The sequence below is a fragment of the Aptenodytes forsteri genome, unplaced genomic scaffold (genome assembly GCF_000699145.1).
Source record: "Aptenodytes forsteri isolate BGI_AS27 unplaced genomic scaffold, ASM69914v1 Scaffold82, whole genome shotgun sequence".
Lineage (NCBI taxonomy): Eukaryota > Metazoa > Chordata > Aves > Sphenisciformes > Spheniscidae > Aptenodytes > Aptenodytes forsteri.
In genome coordinates, this window is record NW_008795490.1 from 11,781,824 (window position 1) to 11,806,563 (window position 24,740).

General features: G+C 39.1%; 1 protein-coding gene across 1 annotated transcript in view; it reads left to right on the forward strand.

The window, feature by feature from the left end:
- Positions 1–24,500, forward strand: part of MOXD1 (monooxygenase DBH like 1) — a 52,264-nt gene extending 27,764 nt beyond the window's left edge. The window contains exons 5-12 of the mRNA XM_009281584.1: positions 5,208–5,387; positions 7,708–7,810; positions 10,871–11,037; positions 12,458–12,649; positions 15,442–15,501; positions 17,479–17,621; positions 21,137–21,305; positions 24,018–24,500. Of these exons, the coding sequence (XP_009279859.1) occupies positions 5,208–5,387; positions 7,708–7,810; positions 10,871–11,037; positions 12,458–12,649; positions 15,442–15,501; positions 17,479–17,621; positions 21,137–21,305; positions 24,018–24,182 (1,179 nt within the window). The 3' untranslated portion in view covers positions 24,183–24,500. The remainder of the gene's footprint in view (positions 1–5,207; positions 5,388–7,707; positions 7,811–10,870; positions 11,038–12,457; positions 12,650–15,441; positions 15,502–17,478; positions 17,622–21,136; positions 21,306–24,017) is intronic.
- The last annotated feature ends 240 nt before the right edge of the window (positions 24,501–24,740 follow it).

Here is a 24,740-nt window from a genome sequence, read left to right on the forward strand (position 1 = left end):
TAAGTTGAAGCTACCTTTCAAACCGGAAAAAATAAAATAATATTTTTCACTGACATTTCAGTGTAGAAGCATCACTGCAACAAGATAAAAAACCTGTTGCCATTTTTGTATATAAAAATAAATTCAGCATTTTGTTTTCTGAAGTTCAGTGGGCTATATTTTCTAACAGAGACACTATGGGGAGACTATGGATATGGTTTACTAACTTTCATCATTCATACAAGCAAGGATGAAGAACAAGTCATAGCTGTTAACATCAAATAAAGCAAAGCAAATAAAAAGGGAGAAAAAACAGGAATAAGCAAGAAAGACTTCCAGGTTTCTGGAGATATTTTTCCCTTGTAGGGAATCTAACTTCTTGGACCATTGGAGCTGTTTGCATTTTCATCCTGTTTAATACATCATACATTAGTATCTTGACCCTGCTTATCAGCAGCTTGAAATGCAAGGCTCTATTATGTTACAATTTTGGCTTGTTTTTTTAAGAAACAAAGACATGTGGTACATTCAGTTTGTGCAGTAGGAAAGGGATAACAGGAAATACAGAAGAGAGGACGAAAAATTGAAGCTGAGTAACCCAGCACTGGCAGAATAAGCATTTTCTTTGTTCATGTGATGTCAGCCTGTTGACTAGAATAAAGCTTCTGCTAAATTAACAGGTAGAAAGTACACGTCTTATCTGTATTAACTAACTTGATAATAAATTGAAAATTGTTTGTTATATTCTTTGACAGTCAGTATTTTGAGAAGTGCTAAGAGATACAGTATGATGAAAGGAGCTCCGTAAAACCTCTCAACCTTCCCAATGAGTACAGGTCATGCTAATCCAACACTGTAACTGTAGCCCATACTTTCGGTTGCAAAAGGCAGTGTCTTCATTTTGCATTTGAATGCGGTGTATTTTAAATACCTCCATCTTTGGAAACCCTGATTTGATGTGGTGGTGGATTAGAGTACATGTATTATTTTTTATCTCTGTTAGTGGGAGTCAGATAGGTTCATATATGTCAGTGTGCTCGGTTAGAAAGATCTTTCACCCAAGCTTTCAAGAAAGGTAGAGAGGATGCAGAAAGTAAGTAATCATTAATAATAAAACAGGAGCTTCTTTCTGTGGGTTTCATGAAAAGCAGGGGAGATCGTGTCTTGTTGCATGCACTTATTTTTTGCAGTCCCAAACGCTTTCGGCATTTTGATGTAGGGTGGATATAGGGCTTTTGTTATCTGAGCCTCTGGCAGTTAGGAAATGTCAAGCAGAAAATGCACTTTGCCTGCAGGGGAAGAAGTCATGGAGGTGCCTGGGTGGTGCAGTATCTCTGCAGGCTTATTCACGACATGGCAAAGAGATGAACCCTGACAGCTGGGTCTTCCTTGCATGTCAGCAACAGAGAAAGCGCCACGGGTGAGCCTCAAAGAATGAGGCAAAATGTGGAAAATAGTTACATGCATATTCCCTTTCAGTCTCCTTTCAGCCTCTTTCTTGACTCCCTTGGCTAACAAGAGGTGGGTAGGAATTGGCAAGGAAAGAGGAAGGAACTACGTTTCAAAGTCACAGGCTTCCTCATAATTATTGAAAGTGAAAGGTGGATTCCCATTTTCACCGCAACTCCTCTAAATTACTCAAGTTATCGGTGGCTGAAAGTGTCATTTGAGAGTCCCCTTACACTACGAGAACAGAGTAAATAAGGCTATGTATAAATAAGAATCCAAATAAAAATGAATTGTTCACTTAAATTTGCAGAGTTAGTTGACTATTATATACTATGCCTACTTTTATCACACTTTTTCTGTATTCCACTCCTTTGCCTAATTTACCACAGTAAATTATTGTCTTTTCCTAAGTATTCTAGAAGTTGCACTATTTCCTCAGACAAATTAACAAGACAGTCATGGTGACTTTTCAGGGTTGGTCCACTATTATTGTGACCGGAGACCTGCAAAAGTAGACCTTAGCTTAGCTTTCAGTTGTGTGATTTGGGGATTAAAGACTATCAAAGAACCAAAAACTTTATGCTTAAAAAATTCAAAAAACTGGAAACTTTGAATGTGTGCATTAAACAGTCCATGTTTTAAAAATGAATGCCTATAGTTAGGGATCAAGGCTGATAAAGGGCTGTTAAAATAGGAATAAACTTGAAGGAGATAAGCCCTTTCAAATTGTGTTATCATTCATTGGGCTGCAAATACTCTGGAAACCAGGCCACCCTGATCTAGATATTTAATTGTAGATACCTGCTCTAGCAACTAATTTTACACCTGGGACTACTTAAGTGCACATTTAAATGCATTAGTGATTTGCTGAATTTGGCCCCATATTTGAAGAACTCGGTCATTGTTCATCATTGTTTGTAAGGCTGGCCAGAAAACAAGAATTTTGTTTATTTGGGAAAAAAATGAGGTTTTGGAATTTCTGTTCAGCTTGGAGCAAACTAAGCTGTACAGATGCTCTTTGTGGAAAGTGAGGGAGGAAGAGGGAGGCAGCCTAAACAACCGACGCTCTATAAGCTAAAATAACAAATGGCTGATCAACTAGGGCAGCACTCACTTGGGATGTAGAATGGCATGTTTAAATCCCTGCCTCAGTTAATCACTCCGATACAGAATAAATCATATTTCTTGATTTTCTTTTCTGCTGAAGTTATTCTAGTAAGTAAATACAGTTAGCTATTCACTGGAGCAGAGAAAGGGAACCCAACATGTCTAGGGGGTCTGCTCCTCTTCCTTCTCTCGTTTCAGTCAGAAATGATGCTGTGATCCTTAGGGAGCTGGCCATTAAAATATTTCCATACATTTCTGGGAAATGAACAATTTGTGATTAATGAGATTTTCCTAAGATTTTTGCTAATAGATTTTTGACAACTCCTAATAGTTTCTTTTTTCTCTATTTGTTTAAAAGGGGAGAGAGAAAGGTGGCACCTCTTTAACCAAGTTGTAATAAAAATGTGTAAAAAGTGTAACTTCACTGCTGCTTTTCATTATTTATTTGTGCATCTGAAGCATATAAATTGTTCTACAAGATGCATCAGAAAGATGCTTAAGGGTTTGTTCTAGTTTTTTTTTCTTTTCTTCAGCAAAGAAAGCTGAACAAACCTACTTTTTGAAGTGCTGTTATTGTTTAGGTAACCGACACTAAGAAAGCAATGACAGGATGTGAGTTTCTAATTTTGGTGATGTCCCATTGTTTTGAGGGGAAGCTGGTTTTGAAGTAGTGATTGTAAGCACAGCAGGTGCTAGGATCTTGTAGCAGCAGGCAGAACTATCACATGTTGGGACAAAAATACTCTTTTTTCTTGGTAGATACAGGGATAATATTCCCATAACCATTTCCCTGACTAACCTATACATTATGTGGAGCTTCTGAATTCTTGAGATCTATACTGCCATTTAATGTATAAGCTGCCATGATATAGAATCATAGAATCATATGAGTGTGTTTTGGTTCTGCAGTATTTGGATAAATATGCAGGTATATGACAGAGCAGAGGGAAGAAGCAACATCAAGCTGAAATGGATTTCTGAATCTTTGTCAGTCAGTCTGATATATTTGAGAATAAATTCTTACCTGATGGGAAAACTGACTCTTATCTCCTTGAAAAATACCTTTTACTTCCATAGTTCAGTAATTCATGATGATGGTAACGCTAACTTAAATAGGGATTACTGAGAACGGTACAGAAGATCTCTTGTGAAGTATTTCAGTCTTGCCATCAGAATAAAACTTTGGTGCATCCGTGTAAATTGGCATCCTTCCATTGACTTCTAAGTGCAGTGAAGTGGGTGGTTTTGGGTTGTGCACTTCTTGGACGGACATGCAGGTATTCAGCAGCAGCTGGACTCCCTGAGAGCCCAACTTCAATGGTATTTTGCAGATTCATATCAATGAGGGTGGTCTTGATATGCACAGGCTCTTGTTGCTTTTTCCTTCTTTTGTAACTGGTTTAGTGGTTTGAACAAAGTGCAGAGAGATAAATTTCTGGTAACAATATTGTGCTGACAATTTTTTAATAATGTAATAAACTGTTCTTGCTTACCCTGTTCTGGTCCTCTGGTAGCTGGGGTTCATGTGCTTGCAAAACAAATGGATGCAAAGTTAGGATGTATATACATTTTTTGCCTGTTTTAAATACCTTCTCTTTCCTAATATTAAAAGGCGATACTGCCTGGCACCCTACATTTTAAGAATTGCATTGCCAAAGCTTTACTTTTCTTGTGAAAACATTAATTTTTATCTTATTGAACTTGAAGGTAGATATGATAGAACAAGATGCCATCTTTGAAAGCAAAAGCAAGGGAAAAAGTAATTTCATTTTAATACTGTTTTCTATATGCTGATATTTTGTGGAATACGATCTTTCTGAAAAGCAAAATCATTTTTTTTTCCAGAAGTATTCATGTTTGCCCCAGGGATGTCATCTCTGACAGAGATGATTTAACATCATCCATCCAAATAGAGAGTGAACATTGTTATATAGGAATGAAATAATTTCAGCCTACCCTGAAGTTCGGTGATCAAATTATACTGGGGGCACCCGTGCACCCCTGAGAGCCCTCCAGCTCATTACTGGCATAAACAGGCTGCAGCATCCGACCTCTCAGGAATGACTTTATGTTAATAAAGTCTTTACAACTGTGCAGATTGTGAAATAATTCTAAGTTCTTGTAGATGTCAAAAAAATTTGAAAGTCCATCTTGAGCTGCTGAGGAATTGGGGGTATACCTCCAGGCTCACCCTAGATATACAGAATCTATGGGCAGCTCTAGTTTGAAATAGTACAAAAGAGGCAGAAACAGGGGTGAAAAGTTCTGAGTAGTTCAGATACCAAGCTGGTTTAGCTGAACAGACTTTCAGCTGGTTTATATCCCCTTCATGCTGGAATGTGGCTAAACAAGATTGGGCAGGGAGAAAGACAAGTGACAGTGCAAGAATGAAGTAGGAGAAGGGAGAACAAGACAGATAGCAACAGAGGTTTTGTCAAGACACAGAATTCTCTTCCTGTTCCCCATTGATGCACTTGGGCAATGACGTTTTTAATGCTTGGGGTTGCAGAGCGCTGAAGTAACTTCTCAACCTAACTACAATCTAACATCAGGTCTCCTCTTTTAAAACAAATGCACCATATAATTTTTAGTTCTGCCTGCATACCTTGATTGAAATAGTCACATTTGAGATGTGTTTTCTTTCTTTTTCTTTTTCATTTTAACATTGACAGATTGAGCCATTGATCCAGAAAGGCCATGAGAATCTGGTGCACCATATCCTGCTCTACCAGTGCAGCAGCAATTTGAATGACAGTGTGCTGGACTACGGGCATGAGTGCTACCACCCCAACATGCCAGACTCTTTTCTTACATGTGAGACGGTCATTTTTGCTTGGGCCATTGGAGGAGAGGTAGGATGAATGTCTGTCTGGCATCGTTCATCAATAGGGCTTTAGGAGGGTGTGTATCATAATGAAGCTTCTTCCTAGTATATTAGTGATTACTTAGTCTTGTCTGTTTTTAAGGGTACACAGTCACAATCCCTAAATTCCTCATCAGTAAGTACTCAACTTCTCATTGGCTTCTTAAGTACGAAATGCAATGAACATCCTGAGTAACAAGCTAAAAGTAATGAAAATAGTATAAAGAGAGTTGATGCCTTAGGGGAAGAAAGATGACTTGGGAGCATGGAGGTCTGTCGCTGTATCAGCTTGGCCCATCTGATACGGAAATACACTGCTTCCAGCAATGACCAATATCTGTTACCTGTGGAGAATGACAGAAAGAAAAGCAAGTCTCTGCAGGTGACTGCATAAAAGAAATGGAGGCAAGATTTTCCAGATGAAGTTAGACATGGATTTAATTCATTTTGTGCCTTACCAGGACCTGGATACAGTGTTGCCCTATTCAGGCATATCATTCTGAAATGTCCTACCCAGCCCCAAAAGACATAATTTCAGTGTAGGAGTGATCCTGTGTCAGGGCAGAGCCAGCACAAGGACCATGTTGCTCACGGCAATGGGGCATATCTACAGAAAACACAGCCCTGATGCCATGTTGACCCCAGGCTGTGTTTTCAGCTTATTTTCATATGTTAATTTAGGCTGCAGTTAATGCTTTCAGCTGACATAAGGCAGCATTACTGCCAAAAGAATCCCACCACTTCTGTACCCCCTTGATTCACCGTGTGCCCACACAAACGATGGTGTGGGCACAGAGAGGGACTGAGGTGATGATAGTTTCCAGAGCCTTCGTTTGCCAGCCTGCAGTCCACACCCGTCTTTGAGTGCTGCAGTGTGAGGAAGCCAAAGCTGCTACACGGACCCATCAAAAGAAGTTTAATCCACTATGAGCATTATCCCTGATGCATGTTTTGTGCGTTTTTGCCATCAGCTATGCTCTGACCTAGTATTTGTACTTTCAACTGTCTTAATCTAAGTGAAATAAAAAACTCATATAAATAAGTTATCATTTGACAAGCACTGTGGAGGCTTTTGCAAGGATGATCCTGTTGTTAAAGATCTGTAGAGAGGAATCTGGCAGATCTGGGTTACATTCAGGTTTACTGGAGTACTCGCTTACTTCAGTTTACCCTTACCTAGAATGGAGGTGATGATATTTATTACTATATGCTACGATTAATTCATTCACGTCCATCAAGCATAAGAAAGTTGGGATCTCAAATTGTACATTTCAGAAAGTTAGAATCTCAAATTGCATATTAAAATATTAGCTATATACTATAAAATGATGCAGATTAATTCCTATAAAAGTGAATTTGGTAAATGAGTTCACTTAGAAGGTACTGGTATTTTAGTTTGAATCAGGAGTGAGCTTTTGAAGTAAATCTCCCGGTTATCCCCACTTACCAAGCTCTGTTTATCATCACGAGTGGTTTGAGAACTTGCACAGCCCCCTTTGGGATGAAGTTAAACTGAACGTGCAGGGGTGAACCCAGCACTTCCCAGCAATAAATGGGGTTCAGTGCATGGGGTCTGACCAGAGCTTGTCCAAAGGAGCATCATTTGGGGACAGTGGGTCCAGCACAAGCTGTTGCACTGTACAGAGCTATTTCTTTTGCACTACATGGCTTGCTAATGTAAATGTAGCCATGAAGATCATCTTTATTGTTCAAATAATTTTACTTAGAATGCAGTGATTTGTGCAGGAAAAGCAATCTAATTACGTACAACCTCAGTATTCCCTGGAAATTACTGCTTTTAGAAACTGGGAACATTTAAAATGTAGATTCACTTTTTCATAAGGGTTTTATTGTCAGACTAACTGCTTGATGATGCAATGTTTATCCATTTAAAATGGAATTTTCCTTTTCTGCTCAAGCAATAAATACAGGATAAATAATCATAAGATCACAGGATAATGCAGGTTGGAAGGGACCTCCGGAAGTCTCCTCAGGAAGTCTCTCTAGTCCCCTCCTACTCAAAGCAGGGTCAGCGGTGAGGTCAGACCAGTTTGCTCAGGGCTTTATCCTCTAGCAAGCATAGGATCTAGTATTTTATACTGACAGAGTTATTTAGTGCATTGAGTATATAATAAATATATTATGCTACAATGCCTTGTTCAGAAAGTTTTAAAAGAAGTTACCTTTGTAAATTTTATTATTAATGTGATTGTATAATTGCAAAAAAAAGTAGATGTATTTAGAAAAAGGAATTAACTCTTAACCATGGCAAAAATACCTTAAGTCTGTATGCGTGTGTTGATTTCCAGGGTTTCACCTACCCTCCTCACGTTGGTTTATCCATTGGCACAGCAGCTGACCCTCAGTTTGTTCTTATGGAGGTGCATTATGACAATCCATCATACACAGAAGGTTTGTACCCTCACACTCTTTAAAACATGCAAGATTGGAAAATGTACTAGACACAAGTGCTTCTTATTGCATTGCACGGCAAACAGAGCAAATACGACACTGAGGCTTATTTTTCCCTGCTCAATTGTTCCTGGTTCCCAGTGTTTTTCTCACTGCACTCAGAAGCTTAACCTGAAGTCAGTGGTAGATTCAGATATACAAAGAATTGTGGACCAGGTGAATACATCTCCTTTTACCACTATTTTCTTCATGTTATCCCTTTCTCTTTTCCTTTTGCTGGGAAATCCAATCAGACTGAGAGAGGGCAGCACAGCACCCAGACTGTGAGACAGCAACACAGGGAATGAGCCTTCTATTAATTTTTTTTAGCATTTTTAAAGACATTTACCTGAACTGTGGCCAGTTTCTGAAGTATAGACTCAGGTTGCTAGATCATTCACTGGGTAAAAGCAGTTTATCTCAAAAGATAAGCTTTTCATTTATAATGATGTTTTTTAATCTGCTTTCTAAAATTAATTTATATTTAGAAGAAGCAAAAGGAAGAAACCAGGGAGGCCCAGAAAATCTAGGGAACTTTGAATCCAACTTTTGGAAAGATACTTTTCTGTTCTTAAACAAAAGTTTATTGAGCCACTGTACCTGAGAATATTCTGGTGATTGCTATATATGAACTGAGTAAAATCCAGCGTAGCACAGTGTACTGGCCTTTCTTTACACCCCCATGTGTTTAAATAAAATCCTCTGTGTGGGTTATGGTGTTCTGTTTTACTGTTATTCCCCCTTTTTTTGTTGTTCTAGATGAACTATCTCAAAAATGTTTTATTTAATGACAGACGCTTGCCCTTCAGCATGCACATTTGCATGGGATACAGTAAACTTCATTTGCATCCTTGATGTTGCATGCTTTTCCACCAAATATTACCTGAAAGCCTGAGAAGTCACATGCAGAAAAACCATTTTCAAATTAGTCGTGTCCCCAAATTCACTATTTTAATTTAATCAACTGTGCCATATGATACTGTTGTTTTAGTTCAAATGGCACATACAAAAACTGGGCATCAATAATGTTTCATTTCCTTTTTAAGCAACAGGGACAATCTTGCCTTGTTGGAACAGTCCCAGGTGAACACAGGGTCTCGCCAAAGACCTGGGAAAATTTAGACAGCATAGGCAGAGCGGGGTGTCTGTAATCCAGGTCATGTTTCTCTCCTCTCTGACAAAATGCATGGTATAAGATCATGCCAGGAGTGGGAGGGAGTAGACCTGGGTGCTCCCACTGCTTCGGGTGGGAGCACACGAGTCCTCCTGACACAGCACCCAACCTGCCACTGGGTCACCTTCATTTTCCCGTTTCGGGATCTGCATTTTCCCAGCTTGGGTCTCGCGGTTAAAGGCTGCATTGTTAGCCTCATGTTGTGATCTGGGGTAATGTTTTCTTAAGTGACTCAGATTGGTAGTCAGCGTTGGCTCCCAGTTAGACTCAAAAATGTTTGAACTGCTCCTAACTTGGCTGGTTTTGAATGTTTCTGTTTATGAAATCCTTAACATTCACTTTTAATTGGAAAGGCGGCCTCTTTTGAGATTGTTTATCAAAAACTCTTACATATCGTAAAAATTTCTGGCATTTAGATGTTAGCAACAAGCTTGAAGGGGAAGTACCACAAAGGAAAAATTCAAGTTGATGAGATTGTACAAATAGCTTCAGAAAGGGAATGAGTACGGATTCCCAAACATGAAAATTGGGATGTTGTGGGACAGTATATATCACCTGAAATGTCATGATTTGTGTATTGCAGAATGTCTCATAGTTGATTACCGCTCTTAATTGCCTATGCATAGTTCATATCCTTTGTTCTTTAATTATAATATGCTACTTTCTCTTAGCTATTTTAGTGACTGGGTAACTTAATCCCTGCTCTGCCCCTCTGTCATTTGCCTATCTTAAAATAGCCTGCTATACCAATATAGGTCACTAGGAAGCCTCTTACCTTCTCTGAGGTACTTGGTAGGTTTTTTGCATTTTTAATTTTCAAAACTGAAATTTGAAAAGGGACAAAAAAGAAGAAGGTAAGAGATGAGCTAACAGAATGTAGGGCTTGTGCAACACAATTTAATCTTTGTTTTTTGCTTGTATCTTTCCTAATAAAAATGGCTAATACAAGAGAAATAACTATAAGCAGTTAGATGATAGAGGCAACATAAATTCTGAGTAGATATACAAACAAACGCATGTGGCTAAACATTTAGATGAATGAAATAGATTCATATAATTTTGACTCTTAAAAACCATAACCTTTTTACATCAGGTTTTGGTTCCTTAAACTACTTTTTGAAATCAAGAGAAGTCCTTGAGTGAGTGCAGCATTAAAAGCCTGTGTAGTTCTCTTGTCTACTTTATTCAAGGTGCTGGTATTGTCTTCATGTTTGGGATTTAGGAAGCCAATTTTCATATGTTTAGTTGATGCTGTCTTAATTGGGGAGGTTGCAAAAGGGATGTATTTGGTCATCTGAGGTATGCTGTAATGTGACAAGCAATCCAAAACAAAGAAAAAATATAATTAATGCTAGGGCTCAAGGTGAAGGAATAGATAAATTCACAAGTAGAAGACAACACATGGCTTGAAAATTTTAAAGAAAAAAAAACCACAACAACTTTAAGCTGTGATTCAAATAATTCATTTGAAAATCATACATGGCACCTTTTGAGGTCTTATTATTTCCTTGTATTGTTTGCTCTACCTGCAATCTACCTTCTTTTCTCTGAGGTCCATGTTGGATAACTTAGTGGAAGGGACACAGGGGCTACGGGCAGCACATATTTTTCTTTCACATCTGAGCACCACAGATATCAACATACCATGTTTAACAACCCTCCTGTGGGCTGCCTCTATTTATTACTTCCTGCATATGGTTTGACTCATTTCCCGGTTATTGAGGTTGATTCCTTGATTTTCATGTAAAAAACTTAGGACAAGCCTTGAAAAATGTTAAACAATTGGATTTTTTTTTTTTTTTTAATACTGATTTACAGCCGTGGCTGGCTGTGTTCTTTTGTTGCAGGCTTGATAGATAACTCTGGTCTGAGGCTAATTTATACTCCAGTTATAAGGAAATACGATGCTGGGGTTATTGAAGCCGGTCTTTGGGTCAGCCTTTTCCACAATATCCCACCGGGCATGCCTGAATTTGTGTCAGAGGGTCACTGCACACTGGAATGTCTTGAAGAGGTATGTCTCCTGCCTGAATCCATTGATTTTCATTCTTAGAAATAGTTTTGGACAGCCTCTTTAACTTCTTGGGAAGATTGATAGTTACCGGTTAAAGACATGTGAGCAGAGGCATCTGCTACACGCTGCCCTCCAGAATGTTGAGTCTTTTTGATCTGAGTATTCGGGGTGCTCAGTATTCAGGCTGGTTTACTGATATGAGTAATACTGGATGACACAGTGCTTGCGATGATTTAATTGTGTGTTCAATATGTAAGCATACCTTGCTTTCCATGGCAAAGCTATAAATAGCCTGGAATAGCTAGCCCAGGAAAAATGTTGAGAGAGACTAATTAAGATCTGTGCATGTGTAAAAGGCTCCTAATAGTGAAGTGAAAGCCTGAAAGGTATTCTTAGACCAACCACAGAAGCTAAAGACCTGAAACTGTTTTGTTGTATGGCCCAAAGTACAAAATTATGCATTCATTAAACACTTGGTTACATTAGGATAATCTAAATATCTCTACAGATAATGGAAGCATTGTCTAAAATCTGTGATTAATGTATCACGGGAGATTCTCATATACTTCGTCATTTATAGAGAAAGGTTGAATCAATGCTTGTTATGATGTGGTTTGGAGTGAAGGGCAAATTAGATATGGAATTTAGATTTGTTGGTGGTGTTAAATGTTGCATATTGTCATAGCATTTCTCAGCCTAAAAACACTTGAGGAATCTGTTATGGTGAGGTTTCTGACCTTAAGGCTGTACCTGTAAGGTATTGTGATAACAGATTATTTCTAGCTTGGGCTCTGAATAAGAATCAAAGTTTAGCATACCAAAAGTTCAGATCCATAGATCTCAGCTAGAATGGGAGTGGTCAGATATGTGTCAATTTGGAAAAATTAATTTTAAAATGTTTTTGAACTGGAAAAAAGTTTCAGATATAAACCTATAGTATTTCACTACCAGTTGACTTGAAGATGTGAAGTAAAGCATATTATAATTACAGCTTCTTAATTTAAAGTGCTTCTCTTGGCACAATATTGATGATAAATAAATAAATAAATAAATAAACATCCACATTCAGCAGTATCAGCCAATAGCAGTAAAATAATGTGCAGGTTTTAGTATAATACCCTTGAAAGTCTGAATCTAGTGGGAATTATTTGCAGTCCAGTTGATTTTCATAACAAGTGTGTGCATTAGGAGTCAAAACATGTTTTTATTAAAAAAAAAATGCAGAAAAAACCCAAGCTTTTTTTGTATATAAAACCTTAATTTCACATATAGATTTGTTTTTGCTCCAGACTGCATTTTGCTGTAAACTGAGGGAATGTAAAATGCATTTATTAATATATTTTCACTTAGTTTGTACATTGCATTGCATTACATTACGTTGCACCTGGGCACACTGATGGTGTTGGTTTCCCCTGGCCAGGCTTTAGGTGCTGAGAGACCTGCTGGGATTCATGTGTTTGCAGTACTTCTTCATGCTCATCTTGCTGGCAGAGCTATCCGGATGCGCCACTTCCACAACGGCGAGGAGCAGAAGCTGCTTGCTTATGACGATGAGTTTGACTTCAACTTCCAGGAGTTTCAGTATCTGAAAGAAGAAAGAACCATCTTGCCAGTACGACACTCTTAATTCTTTCCCTGAAAGTGTTGAAGAGATTGTGTGCCTAACATTTACTCACATTTAGGATTAATTTTGCTACAGAATTTTTGAATGTTTTGTTCATTTTTTTGTTCATTTTCCCACTTATCGCAGAGTGACTAACGCATTAAAGTTGCAGTGTCTCAGGAGACACCACAGAACTGGCTTGGCCCACCAATTCAAGCTATTCTTTGGGTGCATTTGGTGTCCACGACTACTTGATCTGAACTTTACTGTTATAAATGTTTGAGTAAAGCAGATTATAAAATCACACGTGCGCCTGGTTGTGCCATCTTTGTGCATCCAGCCAGCTGAAGGATGGAAATACCACCATGTGGCTTTATGGAGCCGCTGGAGCCAATAGCACATCCTGAGTATTTGCACACAGCAAGTATCCAGCCTTGCAAACATGTGTCTACAGATCAGCCAAGTCTTCTTCTGTTCGTTTCACATTTTTATTTGCTGTTGGGAGTAAAACTCTGTGCTCATGTTCCACATGAGGTTTCACTGAGTAAACAAAACCCTTCGGAAGAAGAAATCATGCAATTCTATCTGCTGTTCTTGTGAGAATAATGTAATGTATCTTTTAGAAAAATCCCAACTGCAATTATATTATAAAGCAGTAGCTATCCATCGGTATCGCTTGAAAAGAGTCTATATTTTTTTCGTTGAGTCACTCATTTAAAAATTATTCACTCAACCTTTGTTAATTCTAGCTGGCATCTATTCTAGAATCTTTGGCCTGAGGACAGAAAGTTTAGTGCTGCAAAGGTTGGGTGCTCCAGATCTGACCAGCAGAGCAGCTGGAGAAGTGCCTGTCCGGGTGCATGTGAACAAGGCCGTTACTTGATGGAATTGGTCAGATGCAAAATAACAAACAACTGGATTTTTTTTATGATTGAAGCCAGTAAGGGAAGGGAGCTGGAAAGACCTTTGGAATGACTGAACTTCAAGTATGGTCAGGACCCCCATGGTTTAAACTTCCAGGCTTCTTTTCAAGTCCCTTTCTCTCTTATGTCTCTTCTCCCACACTGGGATACTTTGATATTTGTCCTTTAAAGGCAAGAAGCTAAAATGCTAGCTTTCTAATTTAATTTCTACAGCAAAACATGGATGTTCAGGTGCAGCATTTACTCTTTGAAGTCCAACTGCTTGTACTGCACGGGGACTTCAAAGACAAACTGGTGTTACCTCCTCCAGGAAAGAAGTGTTGAAGGGTTTAGGAAGAGGGTTGGCAGAAGATGACAGGTTTGTAGAGAGGCCTATAATATTTTTAGGAAAATCCACGCAGATTATAGAGAAAGGCCTCTTAAAATTCAAGAACAAAAGGGAGTAGACAGCAGAAAGACTAAAAGAGGTATTTGATAGTATCAGCAACTTAAAAAAGACAGCTCGAGTAGAAGCAGGAATTCTTTCTCTGAAGTGAGCCTTTTTCATGCCTTTTATTGTTTTCATCTTATGCAAAAATACCAGTACAGCTTTACAAACATCATTCTGGTGTAATTCAGTCCACAGTCTAATCAATCAATTATTAATATTAAAAATTTTCGTATAAGTTCTTGTTATTCTCTCCTTCTGCCAGCTCTTCCAAGGGTGTACCCTTCTTTCAGCTTGTGGAGTCCAGGTTATTTTTCTTCATGTACTAGCGCTCTCTTCTGAATTTGGGAGCAAAAGATCTAATCTCACAGAAGGAACACTTTTAGTGACTGTTATCCAGTCTGTAAGCCATGAAAGCCAGAGACCTCACTGGTGGGAACCAGCATATTCCCTCTGGGAGCCGCGAAGCTGTGCCAGTTCACGCTGCTTCAGAAAGCTCCATCTCCATTTGGCCGACACGAGGCTGACGCACCTTCTTCCAGCAGCCTGGAGTACAGTTAGTGCTAGCATTGATCTGGCAACGAGACAGCCCGCAGGAAAGGAGAAATTCTCAACCTTTGAAGGGTGATCTGATTTTTTCAGGGAAGATTAATACAGTGGGTGATAAGGGAAGATGCTGATACAAAAAAAAAATGAACTAAAGCAAATAAACCTCTGGCATCCTTGTGATATGAAGTTGCCCAAAAATATCAGGTTTTTGACATCTGACTATGTTCCTCAATATTTTAATTTCCACTTGATTATCATGGTGCTTTTGAGATTTGTATTTGATTAGGTACAGGGAATAAAGGTGCTACCAAACTGTAGATCAGTTTGTCAAGACAGCAAAAAGTTAATTGTGTGTACTTGAGAAGGTAAGTATTCAGCCTTTCCCATACATATCTGTCAATGTAGTTAAGTCTTTGCTTGCCACTCCTCTACTCCCAGGCTTGGCAGATAAACAGTTGTTATTGTGATGTGGAAAACCTTCTTTTCCTCATTTGGCAAGTATTTCTATTGAAGTTGGCAGGATCAATTAGCCTGGGGAAAGCTATCCAAAGTAGCACTGGATGAGTTTTGGAGCAAGAATCATGCGTATGCAACGTCTACATATATAATTTTCCTGAAAATAGGATTATAACTGGGCACCTCCGTTGCTGTTTTAAAAAAACAGACCAGACTCTTAATAAGACTCCATTTAAATCCATGGGGGATCCCTGAGGATCTGGGATAATGTGAATATTATGTGCCAAGGCCTTAGCATACGCCAATTAGCTAATCCTTTGCTCTTTCAGAAACTCTTATCCACTGCTCTGATCTTTATTTCTTAAGTGTTTGCTGTCATCTGTGGTTACCTGAAGCTGGTGTTGATAAATTTCAGAACTGTGAACTTCCTAAATCTTGTGTTTCAGGGGGATAATTTAATCACAGAATGTCACTACAGTACTGTGGACCGAATTCGCATGACATGGGTAAGAAAAGTTTTGATGGATCAAAATAAGTACACAGATAATATTGGAGACTAAAATCTTTTTCATAAAATGCAATTAAAAGGTGTGAACTTACTTGCTAATGCCTGTGTGCACGTAATTATGTATTATCTTTCCTTTCATAGATTCTTAGGTTTTAAAGTCATCAGGACTATTATGATCATAGTCTGATCTCTTGCATAAGGCATTCATATGACCAGTTTATAAAAATAAGCAAGCCAGCTCATAAAAGATCTTTAAAAATCAGACTTCACTAGCATAAGGAGTGCTTTCTTCATAACATGTATTAACATGCCAATTCTGCATATTCTAATGAATTATTTTTATGAACTTGCTACGCATTTTTCCCCGAAGTTGTAATTGCCAGTTCTTACGTATTGGTTTGTACTTATGCCGTGACCAAGATGGGACCACTTGCTTTTGTGCCTAACGTAGAATCCAGGCAGAACGCAGGTCCTTCGGGCTGGGAGGAGGAGGCTGGGCGCAGTGAGCCTCTGTGCATTACCTTTCTCATGCGGTGGGTTTTCCAGCAGCAGGGACCCTCGCAGACAGCTGCTGCCCCTGGGGTGGCACAGGAGGAGCCCACACCGTACCCTCGCGCCCTTGCAGCCGAGGCACAAGAAGCGGCTGTGCCGCAGCCCTGGGTGCATGTCCACAGCAGCGGACAAGGCAGGGCCATGGCCAGGGGGTGAGCATCCCCTTTGGGGTCAAGGGGGTCCGGCTCAGGTTTGGCACATGGCAGAGCACGGTCTCCCAAACACGGCTTTTTAGGTTAGCAGAGGCCAGGCACCGGCCATTGCAATGTGGCCACTTGGTTTTGGAGGTGAAGCAGATCGGGTTGTTGGGACATGAGCTGGACTGTGCCATCTGGCTATGAAACCAGAGAGTGATGAGAGACCTACTATGTTTATGGGAGGGACGTAGCTGCCGGCACCCAGCCTTCACCAGGGGCTGATCCCGCTTCCTCGGGAGGGGCTGGATCTAGATCTCCGGGAGGTGAGACCTGAGGGGTTTCTGTTCGGCAAGGAAGACCTGTTCCTGGCATCCAGAGAGCACAGGGATACCTCTCCCTGAATCATGGCTTGCATGTGGGGCACATGCAGTAGGTACATAAAGAAAAGCGAAAGAGTGAGAATGAAGGCTTTTGAGGTTTTGTCCTATTTTCCTGTGTGGTGACCACACTAGCTCTTGGCCCTTGGTTCGTGTGTTTTGTCTTCTCCATTCCTATTCCTGTGGTTCTGTGAGATTTGTGGAACTGTTCCCACACGGGATTTAGGAACATGCAGCTCATAATCTTGTCCATATTTACCAAGATAGATTTTAAATCAGTCGTTTGCCCCATGGCTCTCAATGGAAAGAGTCTGTTTCTTCTGCTAGTTAAAAATCTTACTCTAATTAATTATTTTATAGTTAGTGCTCATTTGTTCTTGAGTCAACAGTTTCTGTTAACTTAAATAACTTTTCTTTCTTACTGTTTATCTGCATATGTACTTACAAGGAGAGTCCATATAGATACATATTCCATCCCGGCCTCCATTTTACTAGGCAAAGCTCATTTAATTTCTTATTAAACAGACTAATTATCCTACCAGATTTTTTCTACATCTGCTCCACTTTGAAGCTCTTTTTCTGAAACATAGTAGATATAAGTACCTTAGAGACAGCTGAAAATAAACCTAAACTTCTCAGATAGTACTCTTCAACATAATAGGAGTCTTAGTTTATTGATAGTTGTTCTTTCTGGCATCTTTTAAGCTTGGGAGCTACTGCTTGAGCTTGCAGTGTATTTTATAATTAATTATGTAGTAACTTCTTGCTACTTGATAACCTAGTGTGCAAGATAAACCTGTTGAATTGGGCCTCCTGATACCCATTTCATTAGCATATAAATGATAATCAGTGTTTTTATCTGTGGGATTCCAATGCTATCTTGACTAAAAGACAAAATCTCATTTTCAGGGTGGTCTGAGCACCAGGAATGAAATGTGCCTGTCGTATCTGCTCTACTACCCGAGAATCAACCTCACCCGATGTGCAAGTATTCCAGATATAATGGAACAGCTCCAGTTCATTGGTGTTAAGGAAATCTATAGACCAGTTAGGTAAGTAAAATGTTTATGAATATGCGTAGCACCTCTATTTCTGTCTGTGGGATTACAGGGTCATTTTTATATGACCTTTATTTCTTTCTGGTAGTGCAACATGTTGCAGGGTCACTCATGCCACTTCTTTTTGGTCAATACGCTGTGCTGCTACTTATTTCTCCTGCCAAATTATTTTGCATCTTCTTTTTTTAATAAAAAAGCAGTTTCTTCTGTTAAAGAAATAATATTTCTCGCAGCAGTTTTTTTCTACCACAACCATCTGTAAAAAGACTGTATCAATGTCATATCAATGTTTCAAATCTATCGATTTATTAAAACATATCAGTTTTTCAGATAATTTTGAAAAGGGAGTTTGGGAGCATGGGTATCAAATTACCCTGGGTAGATTTGTTGTCAGTAATTCTGCTGAAGTCAATTGGTGCAACCAGATCCTAGAACTGTTGCTCACATATAGAGCTTAACACTGTCTCGGTGACACTGACAAAAATGCACAAAAGGGGAAGAAGTTGTAAGTTAGAAAGGAAATGGAGGGATTGAGAGAATATTAAATTGTTCATAGTAAAAGATAAATGGTAGATAAGCACCATGACGGAGAGAAATGAGAGAATTGGAGGCTTTGGAAGAATAACAAGTCAGAGGATGATATGCAGGGTAAGTAGAGAGAAAAACATGGAACCGGTGGTAGGAATCTAACGAAGAGGAAGAAAAGAGCTTTTTAGGTGAACTGTTGGCTGCAGGGGCTTGCAATTCCGTGCAAAGACGCTGTCTCCGGAGTCTTGGACTCCTGCTGTTCAGGGAAGCAGAACACTGCACATTTTTGAGATGTAAATCCGTGTCAGAAAGAAAAACCCCAAGTTCATTCATCAGTTTTTCTTCCTAATAAAAATAAGCCACAAGAATCTGAATATTGGCCTGCTGCTCAGCTCAAAAGGGGTGATATCGTTTTGTTGTAAGATCTGTCTACTTCAGTGCTCCACAAATATTAAATATCCCCTCTGTGAATGGCGAGGGGTGGGGGCTGTTACCATTTAGGGAACTCAGGATCTATAACAACTACCATGAAGGTCCGTGCAATTCAGCTGGCATCTGACTGCTGGGGTAAACCACAGGCTGGTGAATTTTAAACAAGGTGTTACAGTTTGTCCGGTAAGTCAGCAGAAGTCTTGCTGTCCTTCATCATGAGAATCCTCAGCGAGAACAAAATGCTTCCCAGTGTGTTGTTGGATCTGGCTTTTCTGCCCTTTAATGTCAGTGGGATGACCTGCACAACGTTATTGCTCACTAAGCAAGAGTGATTTCCAGAATCTAACATAAAATTTAAATTTTGGTAGGAGGCGGGAGGAAGCCCACTATAGACAGGATAAATGTGTGTGAATATATAAAAATCAATAAATAGCGTATTTAAGTTTTTAAGTGTTCCTTACAGTGCTTAAAATTAAAGCACCTCAACAGCAGATCAGCAGTGGAAGTGATTGTAAACAGAGTGGGAATAGTCTAAAGAGGAAAGTTCCCAAATGAATGAAATGCAGAAAAATAATCAGACAATAGAAAGTAGAATGCACTATTAGTGGTGAAAGGTGAATTATATTTGTATTGCTAGTTGCACTAAACTAAGGTAATAGTAGGATTTTAAAATAAAATGGATAGACTAATAGTGTGTCACATTTAAATTTTAAAGTTGTCTTTCCTTATACAGTTTATCTTAACAAAACCATATAAAACTATTATTACAAAGTAATTTGATGTACAGGCTTACTGGTCTTAGTTGTGAAATTTATATCCAGGAAGAAGAGTTTGAAGAAAGTCACAATGCATTAAATGTCTACTTCATTTTCCACACTATTTCTATTTAAAATCTCTTTTAATACAGGGAGAACACAGTTTCTAAATTAGTCCTAGCTAAAAGAGTCTTTCTGAGCTTAGAAAGAAAATATTCTAACAAATGTATGCTCTCTTGAGTGTTCATTCATGATAACTGTACTTAAGGAAAAAATGCACATTTGGCCTGGGGAAATAAAGATGTTTTGAATAGAGTAAGTATGCAGACTGTCTGCCGCAAATGGAATAGTAATTAGAAGAAGAGATTATTAATGCCTCTAGTATTTATGACCTAATCCACAATTCTTGTTTCATTAAGCTCTGTCAGCCTAAGGATATGTGACCTGATACTCATCTCTCTTGTGTCAGTCTTACACTGGAATTACTTCACTGACTCCTCTAAAGTCTCTCTTGACGTGCACATGAAGGCAAATTGGAAGCAGGATCAAGGCACTGTGGCTCACTTTAAAACTCTTTTTTTCCTCAGTCTGGTGGCAAAGACAGTGGTATAAATCGTGAGGAGCTGAGATGAAAGCAATTGGGCCACAACAGTGTAAAATAGGTGCTTGATTAAAGTTATGTCCTCCGTGCCTAGGTGTTGAGTAGAGCAGAACTTTGGCATAGGCAGCACTTTACCCAAAGCAAGTGGGAGACAGCCTACTGCAAGATTACACAGATCTGTCTAAAGTGCTTTGAAAAGATAACTCATGCTCCAACCAAAGTGTTAATTAGGTTACTTAGATAAAGTTTTAGCTACTTTCATCCTTCCACTAGTTGTATTGGACTTTCTGTTTTTAAAAACTTGACCCGTCCACCACGTTGTTTCCTTTCATCCCAGTAGAGTCATACAAGGAGAAAGCAAGAACAATGGAAAAGGTTTTCTTTAGCTGTTTTTTTTTTAATTTTCCTTCGTTATTATTTTTTAGTTTTCTTTACCAAATGAAAGACAAGAAATCTCATTCCTTCCCTTTCCACATCTTTGGCTGGTGGGGAATGGGATTGGCCCCACTTGTTCATGGGGAGGATTCCCACATGTGGGCAAATAGTCAGATCTCTCACAGCAGCGCAGCAGGTCTCTATCCCACCCCTGGCCAAAAGTCCCCTTGCAGCCGGCATGTAGGGACATGCCAAAAGACAACGTCCACAACACCAGTGATTCTCATTTGATCTTTTGGCACTGCTGCCAACCAACGCATGTTAGAGCAACTCCTGCGCCAGGCTGAGTTTTGACCTATTATCTGAGTTATGACCAGAGCTTGGCAGAACCATCTGGAAGCAGCTTTCTAATGGCAAAGGTTTCTTTACAACGCTGTCTGCTAAGCCTAGTAGAGGGTGTGGCTTTTGGTTTGGTTTGGTTTTTTGAGAAGTTACAACAGAAGATTTGTTTTGTATTCAAACTGTGTATTCAGTTTGAGCAATGTAATTCCTTTTCTTAACTTAAAGTCCTTCATTTCTAAAAGCATCTGTCAGCAAGTCCTAAACTGCTGACAAACTTTTATAAGTCTGTTAAAATCAATGCAACTGCATCAGTTTTCAGTAGCAGAGAACTTAGCTGAGATTGTGAGTTAGGCATAATATACATGTCAATAGTACATTTGTTTTTCTGAGTAGATTCTCCAAAAGCTTTTCCTCCTCAGTTCCAACTTGATGGTATTTATCTGTTTTTTAAAATCTATTTCTTTATTTTTCTTTAGGACTTGGCCGTTCATTATCAAGAGTCCTAAGCAATATAAAAACCTGTCTTTTATGGATGCAATGAACAAATTCAAATGGTCCAGATCGGAGGGTCTCTCCTATAATGAACTTGTGCTTAAACTACCAGTGAACGTGAGATGTTCAAAAACAGATAATGCAGAATGGTCGGTAAGTCTAAGTGTTGAAAAGGAGGCAACAATGCCATGAAACAAATGTGATTTACTGTGCTTCATTGCGTATGAGTAAGTACCTGGCTATATGTCTTCAGACTGTCTACATGGCTATATTGCATTTACATACAATAACAAATGATGAGAATGTTTTATCAATGCTTTCACCTAACCCGAGTTCTAGATGTATTTAAAAAGAATGGAAAAGTTGGAGCTTTGATCAGCGCCTGGGATCAGTAATAGGAGTATGGCGTCTTTCAGTGTCTAGGACTGATCAGAGAGTAATCGTATGTGTCCAGATGAGGTGACCAAGTTAGAAAGCTGTTTTCCCTTGGCTGCATCCATTGTCAGGGACTTATGTTAGGGTCTTGCGATGGATGATTCAAAATCCCTAAATCAGGTTTCTTCTCTGAGTCACTCTGTAGGGGGAAGCTTATTGACTGCTTAAAGAAGCCTTAAGAATCTAACTTCTTAACTCAGGCATCTAGACTACCTAAAGTTATATGAGGACTCTTCCAATATCTCTTTGTTGGATCTTTGTTCGCTTTTTTGTTGGTCTTGTGTCTTAGAGATGTCTATAGTATTGGGCCAAAAAAAATACATTTGGATTGTCTGTTTCCTTTGTGCACCTTTGGAAGATTTTATCTTCTATAGTTTTCCTTTCTCAATTCTCTTGATGAGAAAAACTGTAAGATAAAAAATAATTCCATAGTAAGTTATTATTTATTCTAAATATCTACTGGTATTTTAACAGGACTGCTGGGAAAAAGCTGTCATCTTTAGTGTTTATAAAGAACTATTAGTGCATGTAGTATCATCCCTGAAGGAGATGCTGAAAAATATATATTGCTTCTTGAACTCCTTTACAGAGTCCAAATTCAAGACTCCATTTTACTTTTTTGAGCTTTTCTGCTCAGAAAGGGAGATTGTCTCATTGTACTGGCTTATCTCCTACCATGATTTTAGGCCAGCCTAACAGAGCTGATACCAGATACTACCGATGAAATACTTCTTAGGAAAGGACCTTTGCCTCATTCTCCTCACCCTGCAAAACAGCCCACGCTGCCTCGTAGCGGGTCACACAGTGCTTTCAGGTGGTGGAGAAATTGCCCTTCCTGCAGTGGCGTTCCCGGTTCTTTCCAACATCGATCAGACTGTTCTGCCCATGGGATGTCAATGAAATACTGTGTGCTATAAGTAGTCAAAGAGGTTCTGGTTTTATCTAATATTTGTCCCACTGCAGACCATCTGTGAGAAGTAGTTATTGACAGTACACGTGACTATTCACCAGTTTTGGTTAAACTTCTTGACTTTTGCAACTGCTGGCCGATAGCAGCTGCGTCGCCACTCTTTCACTGATTATTTGTCAGAGGACAAGTTAAGATGATGAAAAGCACACAGAAATTTTATCAGGAGGGGATAGGCTTCTTTTTTTTTAAAATGGTATGCTTTCTGGAAAATGCTGCTCCCCTTTATCTTACAGGATGAAGGAACAATACTTATGACTTAAAGAACATAGTCAAAGAGTGAGCTCACTGGAACTGTGAGTGCTTAGTTCTTCCTTTTAATCATAGTTTCCTATTTCAAATGACTAGGGCGTATTCATCAAAGCTAAGATTAAGACTCTTTCCTTTCCCTTCCCTTATTAGTGATTTTACGTTAAATTGGCCATCCTCATCAAAATCAAGAACAGATTTAACCTGAATGGCCAAAAAATCCGTGAATTGTTACAAGAAGGAAAACCTTGAAGCAGAGGAAGTGAGTTGAAAATACCTTCATCCTTCTATAGGGGTGGTCCCTTGATCAGGTTTAGCTTTGTGTTGTGTTTGCTAAGATTAAGTCAATATTTAGATTTTTTTTTCTGCAGTGCAGGATAATTGCAACATGGAAAAACCCCAAAGCAAGCACGTGCTGTGCAGGTGGGCATTCAAACTTTCAAAAATGTTTGTGTAGGGGCTCGCTTTTTGCATAGCTTCTTTTCTTTAACATGTAGGGAGTACATTTAGGAAAAACATAGCCAAGCGGCGTACCCAAATCTCTCCAATTTCATGTCAAAGCCAGGACAGGCAGGTAGTTATGTCTAATTCCATAAAAATTGCACTGATTTCTAAGGGAAGAGTAAAAAATGTTCAAGATACAGAAATATGACACTGCTGTAGGCGGCCCTGCTTGAGCAGGGACATTGGATCAGATGACCTCCAGAGGTCCCTTCCAACCTCAACCACTCTGTGATTCTGTGAAATAAATGTGTGCACAATTAACTGCCTTGTACATGCAAGTGTAAGCCTTGTATGTCCAAATGAACGCTTTCAAATATCATCCGATATCCCTATAGCACTCTAGCACTGTAAACTTCCATTTTTATCTGCCAGAAAGACGAAAACAAAAACCAAACCAACTGAACAATCCCACAAAGCAAAATAAGGTCATACAAATCAACCAACAAAAGCCTAACCTTGCTTTACTGGAGAGGATGCCAGTGTGTACAGCTGTTCCCGAGCTGAGAACAACGGATGTGCACACTGGCTGATCATTTGGCGTGCAATATATTAATATTTTTACTGAGCTTGATGTCTCCACAGTAAGAGTCACAACCCCAGTACAAAACTAACAATAGATTCTCATGCAAGCTGCCAAGTAGTTAGAGAGCAAAATACAGATTTCTAATCTTATGTGACGAAGCTCTGATCAATTTTTATTTTAATTGCAGATCCAAGGCATGACAGCTTTACCCCCTGAAATAGAGAGACCGTACAAGACAGAACCAGTAATATGCAGCTCATCTTCCTGTTTACGTTGCAGTTTATTCCTCACCCTGCAGTTTCTTGTACATGTCACAGCCAGTACCATAGGAAACATTGGGCCCTTTGTATAATAATTTTTATTCATTTGTGTTCTGTATGCCATGCAAGTTCTGATGTGTTTGCACTGTTGCTATTGTAGATTTATTTTTTTACATATTAATAAACTAAATTTGCCAGTTCAAAATAAAATGTATACTTCCTCTGAAAACTGTGGGGTTTTTGGTATTCAGTGTAAAGTATGTATAAAACACAGTAGGTGCACTGGCACGTTGCATATTGAAACCTTTTCCCGTACCATTTTGTTACACTTTGTCCTGGCTCTTTCACGTGGTGTTTTCAAAACCAACTGTGTATATGGGTAAAATTAATAAACTAAAAGCAACTTAGTTAACCACATTCAACCTGGTGTGTGCTGTATTATTTTGTCTTGGTTCTTGACATCTGCAGGTTATGAAATTATTTCTGTGTGGACAGGTCTTGCAAACATGCATTTGGGCATGTCTGACTGACACCTGCCGTAAAGCTGCAGGAAGGATTCATTCAGGGAGGATATTTCTGGGAGCAACACATTGCAAACCATCTCCCCACCTTAAGAGAAGCGAGCGCTATGGGTGTGAAAGGGATGAACC